Source organism: Buceros rhinoceros, unplaced genomic scaffold, assembly GCF_000710305.1.
Source record: "Buceros rhinoceros silvestris isolate BGI_N320 unplaced genomic scaffold, ASM71030v1 scaffold31542, whole genome shotgun sequence".
NCBI classification, from domain to species: Eukaryota; Metazoa; Chordata; class Aves; order Bucerotiformes; family Bucerotidae; genus Buceros; species Buceros rhinoceros.
In genome coordinates, this window is record NW_010397726.1 from 11,038 (window position 1) to 11,666 (window position 629).

The following is a 629-nucleotide window of genomic DNA, read 5'->3' on the forward strand; positions in this document are numbered from 1 at the left end:
TGGATGCAGAGGGAGTAGATTCGGCTGACGCACTGGATCTCTATCAGGTAGCTCTTGATGCAGGGCACCACTGCCCAGATGTGGCAGAAGGAGATGAGGGCAAAGAGGAAGCCCCAGATGACTGCCAAGGGGATGCCCAGGATGGCGGAGAGCAGCCGGTAGCACCAGTACTTGCTGACGGTGAAGGTGGTGTAGCTGGTTTTCCAGACACCATCGAAGCTGTATGTTCCCACGGGCTCAGCTATCACATCCTCAAAATCCACCTGGGAGGAGAGAAGACGGAGGGAAGGGGGGTTTGGGGGACTAGTAAGTGCTCCAGTGCAGGGACGAGGATGCCCCACAACGTGAGAGCAGAGCCCGGGCGGAGGGGGCTGGCGAGAGCAGGGCTGTGCTGGGGCAGATGGATCCCCGCAGCCACCGAGCAGGGATGAGCCCCGATGCACAGAGCCCCTGCCCGCACAGAGGACCCGGCCGGAGGTGGCAGAGGGCTGCCAGCGCTGCCTGGCCCCAGCCCATGGGCAGTGTGGCACACGGGCTTGCCCATGGCTCGAGACCCTTGGCTTGGCCACTCCGTGACGGGTTCCCAAACCCCGAGCTGTGGCTGGGGCGCCCCCGGGCGGAGCAGGGCG

General features: G+C 64.4%; 1 protein-coding gene across 1 annotated transcript in view; it reads right to left on the reverse strand.

Moving 5' to 3' along the window:
• The window catches only part of CAV3 (caveolin 3), a 3,795-nt gene that overhangs the window by 237 nt on the left and 2,929 nt on the right, over positions 1-629 (reverse strand). Inside the window, exon 2 of the mRNA XM_010146368.1 lies at positions 14-263. Within this exon, the coding sequence (XP_010144670.1) occupies positions 14-263 (250 nt within the window). The remainder of the gene's footprint in view (positions 1-13; positions 264-629) is intronic.